Consider the following 20,361-nt stretch of genomic DNA (forward strand, 5'->3'; position numbering starts at 1 on the left):
GCCAGTGTAAAATTACATAAATTTCAAATCTCTCAATATGAGAGTGGCGATAAAATCGGTAAGATCTTGGCCTACAAAGTTGCGGATGATAAAGCTAATACAATAATTAAATCTATTAAGGGACTTAATAACATCATTTACGTTCAACCCATACATATAATGGAGCAATTTGTTAATTATTATAGTCATTTATACACTCCGGAAAATAACCCTACGTTACACAATATCCAAGCATACATAGGTAATAACGTTACTAATAATAGCGAAATTGAACACAATGGGCAATTAGGGGAGAATATTACCACTACCGAAATCAGAACGGCAATTACTTCTCTTCCGTCTGGTAAGGCGGCAGGAGAAGACACACTCCCTATAGAACTTTACAAAATCTGCATTGACAAAATACTTCCCCTTCTCTGTTTAGTAATTAACTCGATTGGTTTAAAAGGGAAGGCTCAAAACTCTTGGAATTCTGCTAAGATCGTGTTTTTTCTCAAAAAAAATAAACCTGCTGATGAGTGCGGCTCTTACAGGCCTATCTCACTCATTAACGCAGATGCTAAAGTATTCTCTAAAATTCTTGCACTCCGACTGGCTCCTCACATGCCTAAGCTAGTTAACCAACAACAACATGGATTTTTTACTGGCAGGGACACTACAGCCCATGTCAACATGGCAATTACCGCTTTTGATGTAGCAGCGACTAATTCCATCCGACTCGGTATGATACTTTTAGATGCTGAAAAGGCATTTGACCGGGTCGGGTGGGATTACCTCTGGGCTATAATGAGGGCGTATGGTTTTAAGGGCCGATATTTAAGATGGATACAGGCCCTATATGACTCTCCAACTGCCAAAATTAGCTATGCTGGTATGATCTCTCCAGGTTTTAAAATATTTAGGGGCACGCGGCAAGGGTGCCCGCTCTCACCCTTGCTGTTCGCGCTCTCCATGGAGCCATTTATAAACTCACTACAAACTCAACCCCATATTATTCCATTGGAGTTCGGCCCTAATTCCCTGAAAATCACAGCCTATGCCGACGACATTGCCATATACTCTACTGATGTAGTAAAAGCTCTGTCAACGATAATTGAAGAATCTAATGCTTTTGGATCAATTTCAGGATACAAATTAAACTTAAGTAAAACACAGGTAATATTAAATTACAAACCATCGACTCCTGTCCAAGGTACCTGTCGGATGGCGACGTATCTAGGTGTTAAAATATCAGCCAAAGTCACCCTGACCAGTCGGGATTTATGCCCCACCGGAACACCGCTTTGAACCTGCGGCGTCTCCAGGGCATCATTGCTTGCCGCTCCTCGATCGAGGAAGATGCGGCCATACTGTCGTTAGATGCGCGGATGGCGTTTGATAGAGTGGAGTGGCCTTTCCTCTTCGCCGTTCTCCGCCATATGGGGCTTGGCCCCAGGATTTGCGCGTGGATTCAGCTGCTGTACACTCAGCCGCTTGCACAGGTGGTAGTAAATGGCCGCGTCTCTGACGCCTTTCCTCTGGGTCGGGGGACCAGGCAGGGTTGCCCCCTCTCCCCGCTCCTCTTTGCTATGGCTCTCGAGCCCTTGGCGGCGTGGGTGCGACAGGATCCGATGATCCGTGGCCTTAGGTGGACGATGGACTGGGAGGATCGCATATCCCTTTATGCGGATGATGTGCTCCTCTATCTTGCCTCGCCGGCGCGCTCTATCGCCTGTCTTCTCAACATATGTGAATCGTACGGGCGTAGGTCCGGATACGAAATAAACTGGGAGAAATCCATTTTATATATGCTCCGAGGCTCCCCGCCTCCGCTTCCGCGAGGCTGTAACATTCTAGTAGCTCACGACGGGTTCAAATATCTTGGCGTGTACGTCACGGCCGATCGGGACAAATTTGTCGCGGAAAATCTGATGAAGCCCCTCCAACGGCTTCGCACCGACGTCAAACACTGGCGTGCCTTGCCACTGACATTGCTTGGAAGGGCCTCGCTCTTTAAGATGCTCGCCCTCCCGAGATTCCTCTATGCGTTACAAAATACCCCCTTCCCCATTGCGCCCTCTTACTTCACGGCAGTCAACGCTGAGATCACTCGTCTTCTTTGGGAGGACAAGTCGCCTCGTATTGCCCTCCACAAGCTTACCAGCGGCTGGTATGATGGGGGGATAGCCCTCCCAGATATTAAGACCTATTACTGGGCGTCACACCTCATGATTATCAACCAATGGCTCCATGTGCCGGGGGACGACCCCGCATACCGCATGGATAGACAACTACTCGGCCCCGGAGGGGTGATGGGAGCCCTTTACAACCCTAAAAGAGGTCGCGTTCCGGCGGGGCCCGCAGCCCATACCCTCCGGATATGGCACGCGGCGCAGCGGGCGATGAGCTGGGCCGGGAGGATTACCCAGGCAACGCCGCTTTGGGACACTAGGCAGCTCGGGGTACTTCGCACTACCAAGGGATTCCACCAGTGGGATCTTATTGGTATCTCCAGGGTTGGAGACCTCTGGCGTAAGGGAGAGGAAGTCACTTTTGCCCAACTGCAGGCGGAGTACGACTTGGCGGACACCGAACACTTCCGATATTTACAAGTCCATCACGCTCTTCGGACGGCGATTCCACATGGGACTCGGCTCCCTGAGTCATCGCCCTTGGAAGACCGGCTCCTCATGGAGCATCTGCTCCAGAGAGCGACGTCCCTGACGTACCGGAAGATAATAAATAACCGCCCGACCCTTTTTCCACCCTTAAGGGGAAATGGGAGGCAGAACTTGGAGAATTTGATGAGACGGACTGGAGTTCCGCGCTCTCGTCCCCTAGGGAAGTGGGCATATCTTCCAAGCTAAGACTGGTCCAACTTAAAATTCTGCACCGCACATACTATACCCGTACCCTCCTGTTCAAACTCCACCGGGTGGAGTCCCCGCTGTGTCTCAGGAACTGTGGCCTCGAGGGGACCTTCTTGCATACCCTCTGGGAGTGCCCTGTCGTAGCGACTTATTGGAAAGGGGTGTTGCGTATTCTTTCCCATGTAACCAAAATTCCCACGCTGCCGGAACCTCGGCGATGTCTCCTTAATGTCTGGGAACAGACGGACCACAATAGAGTGACCCAGCTTTGGGTGACATTGGGGCTCATGCTTGCGAAACGTAATATAGCCCAGAAATGGGGATCGGGGCAGGTGCCTACCCTGACGCATTGGATCCGAGATATGGACCTTGTAATGGTGACTGAAAAAACTGTGTATGTTCATAGAGGGTGCCCCAGGAAATGGTCCCAGGTCTGGGGTGGATGGAACGTCTACAGGGGGAACATCTGTGAGCCCCCACTGGATGCAGCAGATTCGGACCTCAGTGACCATGACTAGTGGCTCCACCGCTGGCGATGAACAGGGAGGGGAACGATGGTCTGATATCTCTGGGCTGTTTATTTCTCTCTGTGACACCTGTACTGCCATTGCAGCGATACCTCGAAACCTTTGTATGCCATGCCTTGCACTAAACGAGTGGTGTTTATTTTCTGTGTTGTTGAGAAACTCAATAAAAATATTTCAAAAAAAAAAAATATCAGCCAAAGTAATGACATAAATACCCTCAACTATGATGCTTTATTGAAAGAAGTATCTGGCTTACTCAAAAAATGGCATAAAATACCTTTGAGCCTTGTTGGCCGGATCAACTTAATCAAAATGAAGATACTGCCAACATTTTTGTATTTATTTAGGTCTATACCCTTGCGCGTTAATAATTCCTTCTTTAAAAAACTAGACGGGATTTTAAGTAGTTATATCTGGGGGTATATAAAAGCTAGAAGATCACTTGCTCTGCTCAAACTACCAACTAACAAAGGCGGTTTAAACTTCCCCGACTTTAAACTATATTTTTTGGCAACCTTCCTCGGCCGCCTTCGCAGTTTATTTAACCCCAACAGTCAATATTATTACCACCAATTTATGTTGGGTACTGACTCTAATCAATTCCTAGGAAGAGTAAACGACCCTAACTACTTTAAAAGGGTCAAATTCAAGACCGCGAGAGAGATAGTCGCTATTTGGAAATCTTTTTTAATTACATGTAAGACTTCCTTTTTTCATTTAAAGCTCCCCTTGTGGGGTAACCCTGGGCTACCGGGAATATTTAATGATGGATTCGGGGTCGTTTGGGCCAACTTGGGTATTAATTTTTTGGGGGACCTCTATGGTACTCAAGGATTTTTAGATTTCACAACGCTTAAACTTCTCTTTAATCTAACTGAAGCTATGCGATTTAAATACATGCAAATCCGAGACTATCTGGTTTGCAAGATGAAAATCAACCAAATTTCGGATTCAGATTTATGGACGTGCTTCTACTTGGAAAATCAGAAATCACTAATTAGCAGGGGTTACAAATGTTTAAATAACTTTAAAGAGGATAACTATCCAAAAATTGCAGTGAAATGGACAATTAGATTAGGAACTAACATCACCTCTAACAAAGTCTCGGCTTCACTTTGCAATATTAACAAAGTGGTACAATCTTCGAGCCTAAGGATTCAGCTATATAAAACAATTTGCCTTATATACTATACCCCGCTAAGAATATCCAACTGGTCCCAAAATTCTCCACCAAGTGAACGCTCTAAGTGCCCCAAATGCGATCTTGTTGCGGCTGACATTACACATATACTTTTCTCATGCCCAGCCCTGTCTGAGTTCTGGCCTGGATTTGAAAATATCTTATCGCAAAAACAAATCATCTTTTGTTCTCTCTCGCCTCTGTCTGTATTATTAGACATACAAGCTTCGAATTGCCCACATAAAGATCTATTAACAATATTATTTTCATGTGCTAGATTGACTATTGCTAGGGCTTGGATATCTCAGAAACCTCCACATATTCTGGAATGGTGGTCCTTGATCAATGAAATTTACACTATGGAACGTGCTATTGCCAAAATAAAGGGATTGAAATCAATGAAAAAATTTGATAGAATATGGGGAACTTTTCTTTAATTTTTCTTTTTACGTCTCTAATGTTTATCTATTTGTAAGGCCTACTTGATATCAAATGTATATGCTAATATTATCAGCTAATCCTAAAAAGCTTGTGTATGTTCTTTTCTTTCTGATTTACTTGTGTTGTCAATAAAAGTACTTATAAAATAAAAATAAAAAAAAGGAATGGACTAAGAGCATCGGGCTCCACAATCCAGTCCTGAATTTTAATAAGACCGCAGCAATTCTTTTTTTAACACAATCTGTAAGGCTTATTGGCCTAAAGTTGAAAGGTAAGGAGTGATTGCCTTTTTTGTGTATAGGCAGTACTATAGCCTCTTTCCAAGAATCGGGAATAGGGGTCCCGCACCAATTGCTGTAGTTATGGACAAGATATAACGCGGCCATGCCTCTGTGTCAGATAGAAATATGTCTGCTAGAACACCATCCGGACCTGCTGCACTTCCACGTGTGACAGCATTGAGACTGGACAATATCAACAGTGGCATGACACTAGTGACAGAGAAGCAGTAACACCAGTAGTCTGGGTTGAGACGATGGAATCATCGGAGTAAAGATTATAAAAATAGTCAACCCAGACAGAAGTGGCAACATTGTTTGTGGGGTCCAGTGCATCAGTGGAACTTCCCCGTGCAACCAGCTACCAAAATTTAGAAAGGTCGCTGGTTGAGCATGTAGCATGTATCCAGAAGGGCCTTCTACCTCTGTTCATCTCAATCCCTTTTGGCATTGATAATGGCTTTTTTGTAGTCCTTCCTAATAAGACGAATGTGGACCATATCTTTAGCCTTAATGGCACTAACTAGTGAACGATTAAGTGCACGACATTCTTTGTTGTATCAAGAGTGATGTTTGCCAATACCTTGCCTAACATGTACATTTGGAATGGTAAAATGAGATAAAATAAGTTCAAAGAATGCTCTGTGTGTCAGCAACAGTTGGTTGGGAGAGCTAGGTTGGACACCCTCACTGTGAGTAACAGCTACTTTGAGATCCTCGTGGATAGCTGCCAGAATATCAGGACTGGTGGCAATCTGCTGCCACTTCAGATGGCGTTTATCTACGGACAAAGTAATATCCCAAGTGTAGGAAGAGAGACATACATCTTAGAGAAAGCTCTTACATAGAGACTGTAGGGTCAAGGATAAGGGATTATGGTCACTTTCAGTTCTTTCTAGCCCAGTCATATGGATGACTGCTGACCATAGTCTCAAATCGACAAGTATGTCGTCAAAACGGCTCATGGCAAAAGGCTTATAAAGGTGTGAGCACCTTTGGGGTCAGATTTGGTTCGGCCATTAAGAGCCCTCAAGTCATACTCAATTGTTAGGAGTTTTAAGTGAACAGCAGAGCAAGTCCAACTGCGAATAGGTGGAATATCTAAAAGGGGAACCGCCCACGCAGCATCCTCATCCTCAACTCGTCATTGTCCAGCGGCTCGAATGTTAAGTTAAAGTCACCCGCTAGAATGAGAAGATGTTGGCAAGGATGCTGATCAAAAAAATGCTGAAGATCTTTTAGGGTGCACGAAAGTAACCCCGTTCCTTGCCTCTCTGACCTAAACATTGGGGGTGGTTGTTTGGTATGTGCTGCCATTATCCAACTGGATCCCTAAGATGTCAAGAGAATTAATTTTGAGCTGGCGTACTTTACAGTTTAGCAAAGCTCGAATGCAAATAATCAAACCCTCAGAAGTCTTGCCTCTTGTACTAGGAATAGCTGGAATAAAATAATTGAGATATCCCGGCCTGTGGATTGAATCCAGAGACAAGATTTTTTGAAGGAGGGAGATGTCAACTCTATCCATTAGCCCATTCCAGTTAGGAAGAGTTGTTTTAGATCTAAGACCTGCTATATTCCGAGAACTAAAAAGCAGTCAGAGTTACAAGTCAGAGAATACATTGCCCTGTGTAAAAGAGGTAGGATCCAGCGAGTCAGGCGGGGTATTAATACTAACTGCCACAGGGTTTGAGGTAATGCCGACATTAGGGGTGGACTCACTATCATACGAAAGATTGCAGCCAGAGACTACCAGAAGTGGTATCTCTTGGATGACCTTGAGTGTTTTAAAGGGCCAAGACCTCCTTCAAGCATTGGGTGCCTTGATGAGATGGAATTTAGAGACCGGAGGAGAGATGAGTCATGAGATGAAAAAGTCACTCCTCTAAGTCAGTCTATATCACTAAGCCTTCTAATGGAATCAGCCGGTGCCATGCTAGTAGCCCTGACTATTTGCTGGCATGACCGGGCAAATTTGAATTTGGTATTGGAATGACAGGGAGAACTGGACCTAACTTGCAGAGCCACCATAATATCCACCAGGGCCTTGGAACGATCAATGTTGGTGGCGCCATGTTATACGGTTCCCACTAAAAGGTAGGACTCCTGTATTAGGACAACAGAACTTAAGAATGTAAGGACTGAGTCCATCTACACCATCAGAGAATGTTGGCCCAATTCTTAGATAGCGCACAGTGCCTCACCCGAACCCCTAATCTTCCTGGTGTGACAGGTGATTTTGGCAACCTCTAACTTGACCCTGATCCCCAAGTAAATTGCGGATTTCGATACATTTATTGAAATGATCATAGTCTTTCATAGAAAGAATGAGTTGCGATTATTAGGCAGATAAAACAAAGCAATGTAACCAGCATTATGAACATGGTGAAAAGAATTAACAGTCTAACCATGGCAGTTGAAGACTGTTCGAGGTTGCCAAAATCCCATGAAGGGAATGTAAACTAGGTTTATTTTTGTCCTGTATTCTAATACGGCTGTCCTTGTAGGAATAAGAGATACAAACATCAACAATCAGGCTGCAGTACCTGTTACTAGACATATATACATGTATTTTTTCTCTCCATAAGTGTGTGACAACAGGCTGGTCCCCTCTGCCAGACCATCATGATCCCCGAAAAAGGACAAGTTAGGGTAAGAGATAGGAGTGTGATGACGAAACAAGTCTCAATAAGATTGAACTTTCACATGCATGCATTTGCTCTAGTGGACATCATGCATGTTTTATTCTCCAAGCACTATCCACACAATGAATGTTGTTTAGAGTAAGGTGGTTTTAATAGTAAAAGGAAACAGGGTGATGCTGGTTTCTATTAGGTGATAGATAACAAGATCACTGGCTGGTTAACATAGAATGGCCCCTTTGGTTACACGCCTGGGACCCCACAAGAGAATCACATTAGACACCATTCTATTGTGTTTTGTTACAAATTCTATTATTATTTCCTTCTACATGTATAGGTACCCCTGAAATACAGAAGGATCCATTTTTTCAGGTGAGAGCCTTATGCCTCATTGAAGTGCATGGAATGCATGCTAAAAAGGCAGGGGCAAATATGCATAGCCCTGAGGAAGGCCCCAGACCCTATGGGCTCTTTGGGAGGGCCGAAACATGTCGGCAAAAGTTAGAGGTGATTAAGAAGATAACGCTCAATTGGAACACTGTACCTATTTGTAATAAACCCATGGTACCCTACTAATAAATAGTAGTTCTGACAGGGTATACCATAAGGTTGTTTTAAACTTTTTCTTTACTCAAGCTGGATCCCTGCTTTATCCAGATAGTTATTTTATATAAGAACTCCAAATCGTGGTTGAGTCTGCCCTGGTGGTATTACCCTACCCAGAGTGTGGATAGGCTCCGATGATGAAGCATGCCACTATTTAGTGGGTACGAAGTCAGAAGTTTATTAGCCCTCTCTTGCCTCTTATGTTTACACGAGGGGTGTTAACATGCCTCTGCCTCTCTTTATTCGAACCCCCGTGATATTTAAAGACATTTATCATATCTCACTTTATCTCTTTTGTTTTATCAATACATTTGACATATTTCAGTTTCCACCTACCCAATCTCTTGAATAGACTGCAGATGCGAGTAATTGTTCCTCATGTCAGGATTCCTGATGCTTACCTGGTATCACCCTGGAAGGTCTTCCAAATGAGCTGTCATTCCTCTCTGTAATTGTTAATATCTTGAATGATAGGTGCAATATTGGACGTTTGATTCCCATGCATTGACCCTAAGACAACGTATGTGCACACTCCCTTACCCCAGAATCCAGCGCTCATCCTTGCTACTTTTTGTTAGGAAAGCTGTTACCGTTTGTAGTCCTGAATCCTGTTTTTTCTCTTTTGCAGAAACTCCACCTGGAAATGTTAGAAGACCGACCTCGCACAACCACATACCAAGAAGTGATCATGAAGAACCAGGCTGCCCTTAGAGGAAGGGTGATTCTGGATGTTGGATGCGGCACTGGGATTATTAGCCTCTTCTGTGGCATGCACACACAACCCAAAGCAGTAAGCGTTCTGTGTGAGAAGCATATTAACAGTATGCCTGATTCATCGCATAGGGTTAATCTTGTATCTGTCATGGTTTTAAGTAAAGCCCTTGCTCATGTGGAAAGGGGCTTGGGTGGGAGATATTGTCCTTGTAGCAAAGACAGCGATGTTTTTGTGTTTCGTGTGATTGAAAATGCAAAAGAGAACACAAAAGTGATGCGAAATTAAACATTTCCTAGTTATTGTGAGGGATATTTCAGGTTCTTTGAAGGATTATGCTTTAACCTTTATTTTCTTAGAACTTATCAGTTTATTGACACCATTAAAATAAGTAACCAACACTAGATTTCCTATGGGGCATAGGTAATTAGTGAACTATGGAAAAACCATCACCTGGTAACTGCTGTCCAGTTCAGCTGTCCTATGGTTCGTAACTATTCCAGTGGCCTTCATTTTGCTTCCATATAAACCGAAAATCCACTCCTTAACCATAAAAAATGTAAATCCTGCGTTTGTTTTAACTTCTGGCACAAAGAACAGCCGGCAACTTTCAAATTTCATCAGAATACCATAATATGTCCAGTTATTCTTTTCATCACAAACCTATGAACATAGTTTCATGATCATGTCGACAGCATTTTTCAGTTAATACCAAACACAGGACTGAAAATCATATCACTTAGAATAGGAGACCCTAGTCTAACAGAACAGTCCACAGTGATGGATCTTTTACTAGAGGATTGGGAAACTCCTATAAATGGCTTGCCCACTCAGGCAAATAGACTCCAATGGAGCAGCAGTGTAGTATCAACATTTTGGAACAACGTATAGAGTTCACTTACCCGGAAATTATTCCTCGTACATAGAGTTCACTATCCTCCCAGCAATCAAATCATGTGCTACTTGAACTACCGAAAGTAGACGCGGTCCACCGTTCCCACCATGGAAGCTGTATGGATTGGCACTGACTACTTTCGAGGAGCAGCCTGATCAAAGCAGTCCATCTACTATCCCTTCACAATTCAATTAGTGAAATGCTCAACAGACACCCACTAAAACATGTGTGTACTAACCAAAGAAATTCTGACCTTTTCTTAACATGGGCTCAACCAGGCCTTGATTGGTTCACCGCAGAAAGAAACTCGAAATGCCTTGTCTTCTCATCCTATTGTGAAAGCATTGATCCTGGTGGATTGCTTTTTTGATCTGCTGACCAAACACATTTTTTCACTTTTTCTTCAAGCTTAAGTACAGCTCAAGGATAGCAAAGAAAAAAAAATGACCCTCACTGCTCTGGACTTGCCATAACAGTGGTTGTATCTACATGTCGCACAACTTTCCATTCATCCGCACAGAAGGTGCAGATCCAGTCTTCTACGGTGATTGTCAGTCACAATTCCCCACTGCGGCCTTCCATCGCTTAGCTTAAGTATCAATGTCCCAAATACATACAGGTGGGAATGTGAACCCTCCAGATCACAAGCATGGCCATCTTAAAAGAAACCACCCTAATGTCCTACAGCAAAATGTGTTTTAGACTTCACGTCAGATTCTGATTTCTTGACACACAGACATAGTTGATAATTTTTCAGAAAGAAATACCACTACTTTATATTCTTTATCTGGCTAAATCAGATCTTAAATAGACTAGCCACAGTTAACCAGGAAAGTTGCTTTTCTGATGGCTGTAACATCGACAGAAGTGTGAGTGATCTTCATGTTCTTTGCGCCGGAGACCCATACCATGTTCAATAGTAATTAGGTATCTCAAATGACTAGCCTTCCTTCCTTACTAAATTGCATATACAGCTCTAGCTTCTTCCAAACAGACCATACTTGGATTGCAATGTCTTTTGTATTATAAATTGCTACCAAAAAACCTACAAGCACCTACGATTTTATTTCACTGGAGGAAAAACAGCCTCTGCCACACTGATTAGGAATGCTCCTACCTGGATATCAGTCCATTGACTTGCTGAGCGTGTGTACCATTACTGACTCAAGAGAAGATGAATACCTTGTTGGATAAGGCTTCCCTGCGCAATTTGTTTACATGACATTTATCTCAATTTTCCTGGACACATACTTCAAAGGATATGTTGTGTTTGCCACTCTATTTTACTTCTTATGAATATCAGAGAATTCTATGATGGCAAATAAAACATTGTATACTTGTAAGTTTATTTGTCAATAATGGATATTTTCCTTGAATGAATAAAGCACTACCCACCTGTTGGCATTTCAGGGTGATAGCAGACCTGCCAATGCACACAGTGCCACTGTGCATCGCAGGACATTGGAGCTCTTCACCCCATCACCTGGTGAAAAGTCCAATTTAAACACCGAACACAGGATGAGCTGACCACCCCAGCCCAAGGTAGGTTTCCAGCCCATGTGTGAAAGCTCTGCAGTGCATGTACATGATACATTAGCATTTCGGAAGCAACCTTCCCTCACCCATGAACATAAGAGGCTGTTTTAGAAGCCTTTGTTTTTGTTATGGGGGCTGGTTATCAATCAATGCTAAGGTTGTACACAGCACAATGCCCTGCACCCTCCAGGGCGGCGTATGCTCTGATTCCCCAGGACTTCCATGCACACTCTGCCCCTCCACAGGCCCTCCCACAGTGACCTTCTACTAAAGGTTGACAGGGGTTGGATAGTATAAAATTGAGCCTTTTTATGGAACAAATCTATTTTGTTAGACATTTGAAAAGCGACTCTTTAGTTGTACACAGCCTTCTGCCTACAACCACTGGGGCCGGCGGCTACAAACAATGCTTGCAAAGGTGTACAAGAGGTGCTGCAATAAGGTCAACCTCCCAAAGGCAGGCATCCAGTAGAATCAAGACTAGTGAGTCCAAGCGGCCTGTACCGTCTGAGTATCCGGGTGGCACACAACAAGATTCTACCTGCAAGAAGAAACAACAATGAAAAGAACCCCTCCCTCCCGCCCACCCACCTCCCATACCCGAGAAAAACAAAAAGGGGGGGGGATTCCATATCTAAGTGTCAGGGGCTGTGGAGGGACTCTAATCCGCCTGCCCACCCACGCCCGCTCCTCCTATCTGGGATCAGTGCTGTTCTCCGTAGGGGGTATCAAGTGAAGTACTTGCAGAAGTTTGGGGCAGGTGACCTCCCGGAGATCTTTTGATAGTAGTGAAATGAACGGAGCCCAAAGTTCAGCATATTTCTCGCCTTTCTGAGTTTGGATTAATGAAAGCCGTTACATTGCCAAGGTCATCCAAAGCCTATGGAGCCAGGCCGAATGATCTGGAACCGTGGCAGTACCCCAGTGCAAGAGGATCGCCTGACGCGCTGCAAGAAGAACCAATACTATCTGCCTACTGCGCAGTGACCGCTGTGGGAAGGTGGTAGAGTTTGATAGACCTAGTAGGGTGTAAGCTGGAAAGCAGGGAATCTCAGTGTCGAAATCCTCATCAATATAATTTAGAACCAATTCCCAGAATCGCTCTAGCCACGGGCAGTGCCAGAGTAGATGCGCTAGGGAGCCTGACATCCCGCAGCCGCGCCAGCACTCCTCAGTGTGGTTTTTGTTCCATTTGTGTATCCTAGCCGGAGTGAGGTACCAGTAAGCCGTAACTTTAAATGCGGATTCAGTCCCTGACGTATTTTGGGTTATGTGATGCGCTCTGTAGTAGATGTTATCCCATTCCTTGTCTGTGAGGGCCGTACCTAGTTCCGCCTCCCATCTGAGTTGCCCCCGAGTACGAGTCCCTGTCTGTTGTGTCTGTCGTGGCGTAAGAAGCGTATACAATTCCGATATGAGGTGTTTGTCATCTGTTTTCTTCGCCACCCACTGTTCAAAGGGGGTAAGGGTGCGAGAGGCCTGCGAGAGGTAGGCCTAAGATGTGGCCCAGTGTCGCAGTTGTAAGTAATAATATTCATCTGAGTGGGGAAGGTCAAGATTGAAGCGTATACGGCTAAACGGAATGATGACCTTGAGATCGAAAAGATGGCCTAATCGCTTACAGCCCGCTTCTCTCCATCTCTGTGCGACAACAGACTTGACACCTGGGGGGGGGGGGGGAGTCCGGGTTGTCTACGAGGGGCGTCTTCAAGGAGGGGAATGTAGTGAGGCTTTTCGCCAGTGCTACTTTGTCCCAAACTTTCATGGTGACCGCCGTGACTGGAGAAGAATATAGGCCCCAGGCACGAAGGCGGTGAGGGAGCCAGAGATCACGCCAAATGTTCGTGCCCGCCACCGCTTGATCCATGAAGGTCCATCCTTCTCCGATAGTGGGCGATTCCACTAGCATGTATCGTAGATGCACCGCCTGCAAGTAACTATGAATGAGGGGTAGCCTCACCACACCGTCGTCTCTGGAGAGTGAGAGTTGTGCTACCGAGAGGCGTCCCCTCTTGTTTCCCCAGATAAAGTTATTCAACGCTAATTGCAATGACCGCACAGTTCCGGGCAGCGGTGTTAACGGGAGGGTCTGGAATAGATACTGAATGCGTGGTAAGACCATCATCTTAACCGCTGTAATGCATCCGAACCACGACAGAGTGTGTTTAGTCCACCCATCTAGGGCTCTTCGTGTCTGTGCCCCCAGAGCCGAGTAGTTCACCTCCAGGGTGCGTGGAAGTGAGGGGGTCAGCAGGATGCCCAGGTAAGGAATGGGGTCGCGGGACCAGTGCAGAGGAAGAGACTGTTGAAGCGCCTTGGCCTGTGGTTGCCGTAGGGATTGGTTTAGGACCTGAGACTTGTTAAGGTTCACTTTAAAGCCCGAGATCCGGCCAAAAGTCTCAAGCTCGCCTACCAGCGCGGGAAGGGAGGTAAGTGGCTGCGTGAGAGAAAGAATTATGTCATCGGCATAGAGGCTAACCTTATGCCTCCAAATTTGAGGCCCTGGATGTCTGGATGGTCCTGGATTTTCTGTGCAAGGGGTTCCAGATATAGGGCAAATAAAAGGGGCGTCATAGGGCATCCTTGCTTAGTGCCCCGAGTGATCTTAAAAAGAGCTGAGGAGACCCCATTAGCTCTGACAAACGCGCGAGGGGCTTGGTATATGCATTGTACCCAAGTGAGAAAGCGAGGGCCGAACCCAAAGCTTCGGAGGACGTCAAACAAGTATGGCCAGCAAACTCTATTGAACGCCTTCTCCGCGTCGACCGAGAAAAGCACTGCACCCACCGAGAGCGATGAACACTATCAATGAGGTGTAGAAGGCGTTTGGTGTTGTCGCTCCCCTGTCTGGTGGGGATGAATCCCGCTTGGTCAGGATCAGTGAGACCTGCCATGAGAGAATTCAGCCTCACTGCTAGGATGCCTGTGAACAGTTTGGCGTCGATGTTGAGTAGCGATATTGGGCGGTACGAACTGCAATGGCTTGGGTCTTTATTGGGCTTAAGGATGACAGAGATCGCTGCCTCTCCCATCGATTCTGTCATCGCTCCACTGTCTTGGAAGGAGTTGAATAGACGCGTGAGGAGGGGGGCCAGTTTGTGACAAAACGTTTTATAAAAAAGGGCTGGATAGCCGTCGGGCCCATTCGATTTATCTAGCTTCAATTTAGCGATGGCGGAGATAACCTCCTCTACTCGAATAGGGTTTTCTAAAGGGTCTGCTTCCGCCTTTGGGAGACGGGTGAATTTGCTAGTCGCTAGATAGTCCCTAGTCTTGGGGGTGTCTTGCTGGTTGGGTCTGTAGAGAGCCCAATAGAAAGATCGAAATTCCTCAACAATCTGGGAGTCCTGATGGAGTTCCTCTCCAGCAGAGTTTCCGAGGAAAGAGATTGACCCCGCTATGGCTCTGGCACGCAGCCTCTGCGCCAACATCTTCCCGCATTTGTCGCCTCCCAAATAGAACTTGTGTCATAGGCGAACGGAGGCGTATTCGGTCCTGTCAAGATCTAAATGTTTGAGGAGTGTCCGTTTCTTTTCCATCGCTCGCCACACCTGTGGGGCCACTGTGCGTTAGTGTATCGCCTCTAGTTCCGCCACCTCCTGCTCCAGAGCCAAGCGGGCTTCTCTCCGTCTACGGGCCTCTGCAGAGGAAATGGCCATAAACTCTCCTCTCAGTACCACTTTGAGCGCAACCCACACCGCAGCCAAGGAAGTTTTGCCATTATCATTGAGTTGGAGGTAAGTTGTCGCGCACTTCCTTCACAACAGCAGGGGAGTGTAACAGGCCTACACGCAGCCGCCATCTAGAAGAAGCGTGCCCAAACCCTTTCAGAGCGCAGGGAGAGTGAGACATGCGCATGATCCGATGGGGAGCGCACTGGTATTGAAGCGTCCTGTACCCTCGGACGAAGCGCATTCGAAACCAAAAACATGTCTAGTCGCGCATAGGTTTTATGTGCCGCTGAATAATGGGAGTAGTCGTGCGTGTCTGCAGGCGCCAGACATCATGCAGGCCATTCTCTGCTAGCCAGCGCTTCCCTTCAGGGGAGAGGGCTCCTATCTGTGTATGGCTTTGCCCTGATTGGTCCTTCTTGTTATCCATTACTAGGTTGAAGTCCCCCCCCCCCCTACTACTGATGCTGGGTCAGGAGAGGCCAGACCTTCCGCTAAGTGCCTGCGGAGGAAAGCTTCCTGCTGGGTATTGGAGGCATATACGTTAAGGAGGGTGAAGACAGTGGGGCCCCATTGGATCCTAAGAGCTAAACCCCTTCTTTCGGACTCATAGAAGGTAGATAGGACCTTGCCTTCAAATTTAGCCCCCAGTAGTATGGCCACCCCATTCTTTTTTGTCAGCCCAGAGGACCAGAATTGGCGTGGAAAGCCCCGGGAGCGCATGCGAGGAGTATCTTTAGCAAGTAGATGGGTCTCCTGAAGCATACAGATATCGCCCTCGGTCTGCTCGAGGAGTGAAAGAATCACAGTGCGCTTCGTGGGGTGGTTCAGTCCTCGGACATTAAGGCTGATAATTTTCAGGTCCCTAGGCATCGGTACTGGTGGGGAACATGCTGGCTGGTCTTCTAAAATGCTGGGAACATTGCGCAGGAGGTGGGCTGGTGCATGCGTGGGCCCTTACAGGTAGGCAATAGTCCCTATATGTGATACGGAAGACCCCCTCCACCCCCCAAAAAAGGACAAAAAACCCCAACAAGAATACAACGTGAAATATCCAGCCGAAACGGGCATAGTCACAAAGGAGGACAGTATTCGTGAGTGGCCTACAGAAAGACTAACGGATACTCTACAAAAGCTTGGGACATTAAAGAAGACTAGGAGACTAAAGTCTGTCTCGTGTCGGAAATCAGGGGGGAACGAAACTTCCAGGAACCGAGAACCAGGTGGCATGCATGCCACAGAGGGAAGTCTAGGAAGTCGGGGAAAGTGGACCATTTTTGGGCTCCGTTACAATACTACCATTCCTTTGAGGTATATTGGAATGCTTCACGGGGTACACGGGCGGTTCTGGGTCTGAGATAGGGTAGAGAGCACTGAATCTCGTTCTTTTGCCATTTCCTCTGGGCCTGGCTTTGTGGAGGTCGAGGGTTTGCCGACAGTCTGCCATCGGGGAAGGCATTTCCTTTTACGAGTTGAGCGACTATTGTTCGGTGTCTGAGTCGTGTCTGTCGCAAGTCCCAGGAGATCCATGGTGTCGGCCAGGGTGCGCATCTGCCTCAACTTCCCTTGATGTTTAAAGATGATGCGGAAGGGATGGCCCCACAAGTACGGTATTCCTTTGTCCCGGAGATATGACGTGACTTTTCGAAATTCTCTTCGTTTGGCCAGAGTTGACGCTGCTAGGTCTTGCAAGAGGGCCGGAGTGTGCCCTCGAAACTGAATCGATTGGGCCCTCCTGGCCTTGCGCAGGATCATTTCTTTAAGCTAGAAGTCATGTACACAGACTAGGATATCGGGCGGGGGGGCATTGCTGTCTCTTGGTAGGCCCACACGGTGGACTCGGTCCATCTGGATCTCTTGCGTGCCATCTTCGCCCAAAATTTTCTGGAAGACATAGCCTCGCAGATCCTCCCCCTCCACCTTCCAGGGTATTGCTCGGATGCGATTCCTTCAGGATCTGTTTTCGAGATCTTCTGCGTGGGCCTGGAGGTCTAGATTCTGGTCCTGTTGGCGGAGGACCTCCTGCTGTAGTTTATGCATATCTAACTCTCTCGCCAGTTTGTGTTCTTCCAGAACGGCAACCCTTTCGCCTACTTCACCGACATCTCGGCACACCTCCTTGAGATCCGACACCAGCTGGCTCTTCAGCTCCAGTATATCTTCCTTGATGGCAGAAAATAGGTCCAGCATGAAGGCCTTCGTTGCTAGGCTATCTGCCTCTGCGATCAAGTCTGCGTGCTCCTGATTTTTGGAGAGTCCTTGGGATGTCTCTGTACTCCCGGGTTTCTTAAGCAAGAGTTCCTTGAGGAACTTCTCCTTTCTTGCGCTTGTGGGAGTGTGTGCCCGCTGGAAGTGTCCCCGCCACCCTCGTTACGGTGTCGCACCTGCAGTCCGGGTCTGGTCCTTAGGTAGCGTATGGCGGAGCGTGTAGGGGGCCGTCCTGTCTCGTGGTCCCTTTAGGAGGTCACGGTGACACCACCAGCGGGGTCCGACTCAGGGACACTCTACACCGCGGTTCTAGGCAGTCAACTGGGCGCCGTGCTGAAGTTCGTCATGGGCCAGCCGCCGTACTGGGGGGTGCTCCCCCCTCTGCGTCTGGTCCGGGTCCTGCGTGCTGTTCTGTGTGGGGAGCCAGTCATACAATGCACCTCCGGGTGGCACCTCCACTGAGTCTGGGTGAGAAGGGAATGGTGGCCTACCAAGGCGCTACTTTGCCAAGTTCTCATGCCCCAGTGTCGTTCAAAGAAGAGCTGTGTTGGTGCGCCAAAGAGTGGAAGTTCTAGTTCCTGGGCAGCGTGCAACTCACCAGTTGTCCATCAGCCAGGTCCTGCCGCAGCCAGAACGGCCTGCTCACTCCTATATCGCGGAAGGAAGGCACCTGTCTCGGGGTCTCTACCATCAGCTGCCACTCCTCAGGAGCTGCGTGGGTGCGCTCAAGGAGCCAACCTCCAGCGCCTGGACACCGCACAAGACACTAGAGAGCTCTCAGCCGCCAGTCGTAGGGCGAGTCATCCGCGGCAGCCATGCAACTAGTTCCCAATGCAGCTAGGGCCACCGCCGCACACTCACCCCCGGGTCCTGGAGGGGAGGCTCTAGCGCCGTGTCCCCGCAGTCCAGCAGTCCGCCGCAATGCAAAATGGCGGGTCAGGGTCCACTCCTCGCCGTGCCCCCGTGTTGTTGTGCGCCTGGAAGAGAGCGAACCAGCGGGAGCCCCCGACCAGGCACAATCTCCACCAAACCTCTCCGCAGGTAGAGAGCCGGGCCGCTGGGGCTGGTCTGCGCTTCCCCAGGCCCAAACATGGGCGATGTCAAAATGCCGTCTCACGACCGGCCACGTCCACAGCCTAGCTCACCGTCGCCAGAGTCAGCAGGCCCCAGCACTCGGGTCCTCCGGTTCGCAGTGTGGGCAGCCACTGATGTGAAGCGGGGATTCCGGCGCCATCAGGGCTCTCGCTGCAACGTTGGGGGCGGGGGTCGTCCAGGCAGCATCTCGCAGCTTCCGTCTCAGCCGCGTACGCCCCAGCGCCGTCTGCAGAGAAGTCCCACAGGAGCGCCCAGGAGAACAGGATTCCACCTCGCCGAATTACCAAAGGGATCAGGAGGCTGTGCGCTTCAAATTCCCGTCGATTGCAGTGCGGGGAATGGGGCAAAAACAAGGCGGATGGAATGGCGGGGCCGGAGGAGTAGACTTCCGCGTCCTACCGTGCCGCCATCTTGGACATGCCCCTCAATTGAGCCTTTTTAAATGCTTTCTTAGTCTGTTATTTAAACCTGAAACTTTGTGATGGACTCTATTAATGGTAAAGCCAGGACTCCTGTAAAGCAAATTGCTTTTAATGGAGCACTGAGCCCACACACAACCTGCTGGAAATATATCGGACACCGACGGACTCCCATGGAATCCAGTACAGGGACAGCTCCTCCGCAAAGGTGGAGGAGCATCACCCCACTAAGTACAGCCAGGTTGCTGCTGGCTGGGCTTGGCTGTTAGGGGGAGGAGGAGTGGTCCCTGCTTCACTTAAGTGCGCATAACAGTTGGGACTGCCGTCTTGGGCGGGCCAAAGCCTCGTGTACACTTTGCATATTCTCCATCCAGGCTTTACAGTCCAGCCTTCCAGTCCCTGTCTGAGCGCTGAGCAATGGTGCTCAGACCAAACACAACATTACTGTGAGGTAGTTGATTGGTCAGGGTATTTTGGGAGGCTGGGGGCTTCCTGATGCTGCGTTGGAGGCGACGATAAGGTAAGTCTTTTTTTTGTAAAAGCCCCCCGCCCGCCACCTTTCCCAACCAGCTGCCACTGCAGGATAGTAATACAGAATATATAATGTGAGCAATAGAGTACATCGCATTTCGGGTAATAATTCATATAACTGACAGATTATACTAACAAACCCCCTGCGCTGAGCTTGATGAAGCTTCCAGAATCCTTAACATGTCCTGGTCAGTTTTTCACTGCTTTCAGTTTTAGCATTGGCATCCAGTTGCCTATGTTCATCTAAAATCCTAGTCTAATTTAATTTGAATTTTTCTTCAGGTGACCTCCATATGTTTAATTTGGCATTTGGCTGCATAGAGGTCTCCAATTTAAAACAGGACCTCTATTGATATCACTTCCGAACTTACAAAGCTATTATTTGGTGGCGCAATGTAGTTTTGCTCGCTTGTGGTATCATCCAGACACGCGACTGCCCTATCCCCGGTTGGAAGCAGACCTAGTGCAACCTACCCCGTTAAATGCCATCTTGCCTAAAGGTTTCCCCTGGGACCCGCGGGATAATCAGACTGTGTCTGCGACCTGCTGGGCTTGGAAGAAATTAGTGCGAATGACTGGGGGACATTCTCTATATTCCTCTGCAATGCCTCTGGCAAATAACCCATGGCTGCCTCTAACGGAAGAAAAGATTGTACAGCGCAGGCTCAACTCCTATTCATTAGGCACATGCGGAGATCTCTTCCCAGGTGGACATGTATTCCATATCGCGGAAGACGCACGATTCCGTGATGCACCCTTCATGGACAGATT

General features: G+C 47.6%; 1 protein-coding gene across 1 annotated transcript in view; it reads left to right on the forward strand.

Annotated features, from left to right (window-relative positions):
- The window catches only part of PRMT2 (protein arginine methyltransferase 2), a 453,544-nt gene that overhangs the window by 290,150 nt on the left and 143,033 nt on the right, over positions 1 to 20,361 (forward strand). The window contains exon 4 of the mRNA XM_085646208.1: positions 9,152 to 9,313. Coding sequence (XP_085502334.1) covers positions 9,152 to 9,313 — 162 coding nt within the window. The remainder of the gene's footprint in view (positions 1 to 9,151; positions 9,314 to 20,361) is intronic.

Source organism: Triturus cristatus, chromosome 3_1 (assembly GCF_964204655.1).
Source record: "Triturus cristatus chromosome 3_1, aTriCri1.1, whole genome shotgun sequence".
NCBI lineage: Eukaryota > Metazoa > Chordata > Amphibia > Caudata > Salamandridae > Triturus > Triturus cristatus.